This window comes from Lutra lutra, chromosome 10 (genome assembly GCF_902655055.1).
Source record: "Lutra lutra chromosome 10, mLutLut1.2, whole genome shotgun sequence".
Lineage (NCBI taxonomy): Eukaryota > Metazoa > Chordata > Mammalia > Carnivora > Mustelidae > Lutra > Lutra lutra.
Genome location: NC_062287.1, coordinates 19,699,076 through 19,701,763, shown reverse-complemented (window position 1 = coordinate 19,701,763; position 2,688 = coordinate 19,699,076). Strand labels below are relative to the sequence as shown.

The 2,688-nt window shown below is 42.1% G+C and overlaps 1 protein-coding gene across 1 annotated transcript; it reads left to right on the top strand.

Annotated features, from left to right (window-relative positions):
* The first annotated feature begins 1,100 nt into the window (after positions 1 to 1,100).
* LOC125078867 (olfactory receptor 145-like) lies at positions 1,101 to 2,036 on the top strand. Its single transcript, XM_047692094.1, has one exon. It carries the CDS (start codon positions 1,101 to 1,103, stop codon positions 2,034 to 2,036), a length of 936 nt encoding a protein of 311 aa, XP_047548050.1.
* The last annotated feature ends 652 nt before the right edge of the window (positions 2,037 to 2,688 follow it).

Sequence of the window (2,688 nt, the reverse complement as noted above, 5' to 3'; positions counted from 1 at the left end):
CCCTGTATCATACCCCTAAGTCCTCCAAACCCAGAATAAGATCACGTACATGATGCTCCCTGTTACTATCTTGAAAACAAAGACAGCTGTTTATATTTTTTAAAATAATTTAATCATTATTGGGCAAAATCATTATTGAGAATAATGATCTTTATCTTAATGAGTCTCAGAGCAAATCATTATTGAGAATAATGATCTTTATCTTAATGAGTCTCAAAGCAAGTCAAAGACTGAGATTATAAATGCTCTGAACCTCCACACAATTGGAAGGTGAGTGGTTTTTTTCAGCTCTATTACCGCCCACAGCAGCAGAACTTTCCTTTTGGAGAGCAGTGTTGGAGAAGAAACCACAAGGCAGTTGTGATGTCACTGGGCAAAGAAGAGTAAGCATGGAACCCTTTATGTTTTTATGTCTTTCAAAACCCAGAGCAATAGAAAGTAATAAACTTTTCTGCTTTTACCAGCTCTGGTCTGGGTACAGATGATTATGGGGTCTGCATAGGAAGAAAATCAACATTAGAGATAGTACTGAGATTATGGGGTTTGCAGAAGGATTGCCTCCAGTCCTTAGAGAATTTCCTATGAACGAAACCCAGCTTCCATTCCTGGCTTAATGTCTTTTCTTGCTGTGTGTGCTTAGGAAACCAAAGAGTCTCTGTAAGTCTGTTTCCCCAACCCTGCTTTGGACATGCGCTCATGGTCTCCACCCTACACGGTGTCCAGTCTGGATGTGGCCAGCACAGGTAGCCAAAGTGTGCTGATTAAAGGTTAACAAGTACAAAGTGGAATAAATGAAGGAATAGAAAGTACTAATGACCAACTTAACCAGGGGAAAGATGAGAAATTTCTATACTTCTTCCTCTCTTGAAATACTTCTTCCAGCGTTACTTGAAACTATGTTGATGCCTCCCAGATATTTGTCTTATCTTATATGAGCAGAGCCAGATCCTATAAAATAACTTCCTGTAAAATAACTAAACCTCAGCAGAGTCTGTTGGCTTCTTGGCTCCAGAATGGCCTGGCATGGGATTGCATAGGAAGTCTGGATTCTGCCTCAATATAATTCTACTCTCCTATCTTTCAGATCCTACTGGAAGAGCATGGATATGGGAAACAGTTCCTTAGTCACTGAGTTCATCCTTGTGGGTTTGACCAAATTTTCAGAGATCCAGCTGCCCCTGTTCTTCCTGTTCTTAGGAATCTACATTGTCACCGTGGCAGGAAATGTGGGCTTGGTCACTCTAATTGGACTGAATTCTCACCTTCACACGCCCATGTACTACTTCCTCTTTAATTTATCCTTTATCGACCTCTGTTATTCTTCCGTCATTACCCCAAAATTGCTGGTAAACTTTGTGTCTGAACCAAACACCATCTCCTATGCAGCATGCATGACTCAGCTTTTTTTCTATTGCTTCTTTGTCAGTGCAGAGTGCTATGTATTGACAGTAATGGCCTATGATCGCTATGTGGCCATTTGTAAGCCCCTATTGTATACAGTCACCATGTCCCCGCAGGTCTGTTCTCTGTTGGCTGTGATTGTATATGTGGGGGCATTTATTGGTGCCTGGGCCCACACAGGATGCATGCTGAGTCTGACCTTCTGTGATGCCAACACCATCAACCACTACATGTGTGACATCCTCCCCCTCCTGGAGCTCTCCTGCACAAGCACTCACGTTAATGAGCTGGTAGTTCTCATTGTTGTGGGCTTTGATGTCGGTGTGCCCAGCCTCACTATCATTGTCTCTTATACTTTTATCCTCGCTAGCATCCTTCGCATCCGTTCCACTGAAGGAAGGTCCAAAGCCTTCAGCACTTGCAGCTCACATATAATTGTCGTTTCTGTTTTCTTTGGGTCAGGGGCATTCATGTATCTTCATCCTTCTTCTGTCTTGTCCATGGACCAGGGGAAAGTGTCCACCGTGTTCTACACCATTGTGGTGCCTATGCTCAATCCTCTGATCTATAGCTTCAGGAACAAGGAGGTTAAGGCTGCCCTGAAAAAAAGCTTGAATAGAAAAATATTTTCCTGAGCCAAAGCAGCACTAATTTTCATAAGAAAATACAGCTTTCTTTTAAAATTCTCTTTGTTCCTCTATAGAGGGGTTCCCCCCTCCCCCGCATGGAGAAAGAAATGAGGTCAGTAGAGTGTTGGACTTGGAATTAGAAGGCCCAAGTTGAAAACTCTCCCAAAATAGGAGCATCCTATTACTTTAGAGTGCTATTGGGAAGAATAAATTAATGCAAATGGATGTTTGCAGAATAGTATTGGGGGCCTAATACTATGTTTCCTCCTTTCTTCCTCTTTCTGTTCTTTCTCTCTCTCTTCCTTCCCTGTTTTCCTCTTATACTTTAGAGGGAACATTCACAGACTCTCAGCTCTTCCTGTGATCTCCCTCATCATGAACGGCACCATCCTCTACTAAATTGCTTAGATCCCAAACTAGTATTTTCCTTGATTCCTCTAACTTTGCTTTTCCTCCACACCTAAGTTATTAAGTATTGACAATTCTTCTTCTCCTCATGGCACTATCATTTGTCATCTGGAAACCAGCCTCCTGATTGGCCTTTCCCTCTCTTATCTTTACCCCTTGAAATCCACTCTCTGCATTGCAACCAAAAGGCTCTTTCCATGCTTTCAATAAGATCTCATTTACCTTAGTTTACTCTGTTCACTGAGGTTGT

Excerpts from the sequence above, each read along its gene's own strand:
- LOC125078867 (XM_047692094.1), top strand. The coding sequence starts at position 1,101 with ATGGATATGGGAAACAGTTCCTTAGTCACTGAGTTCATCCTTGTGGGT.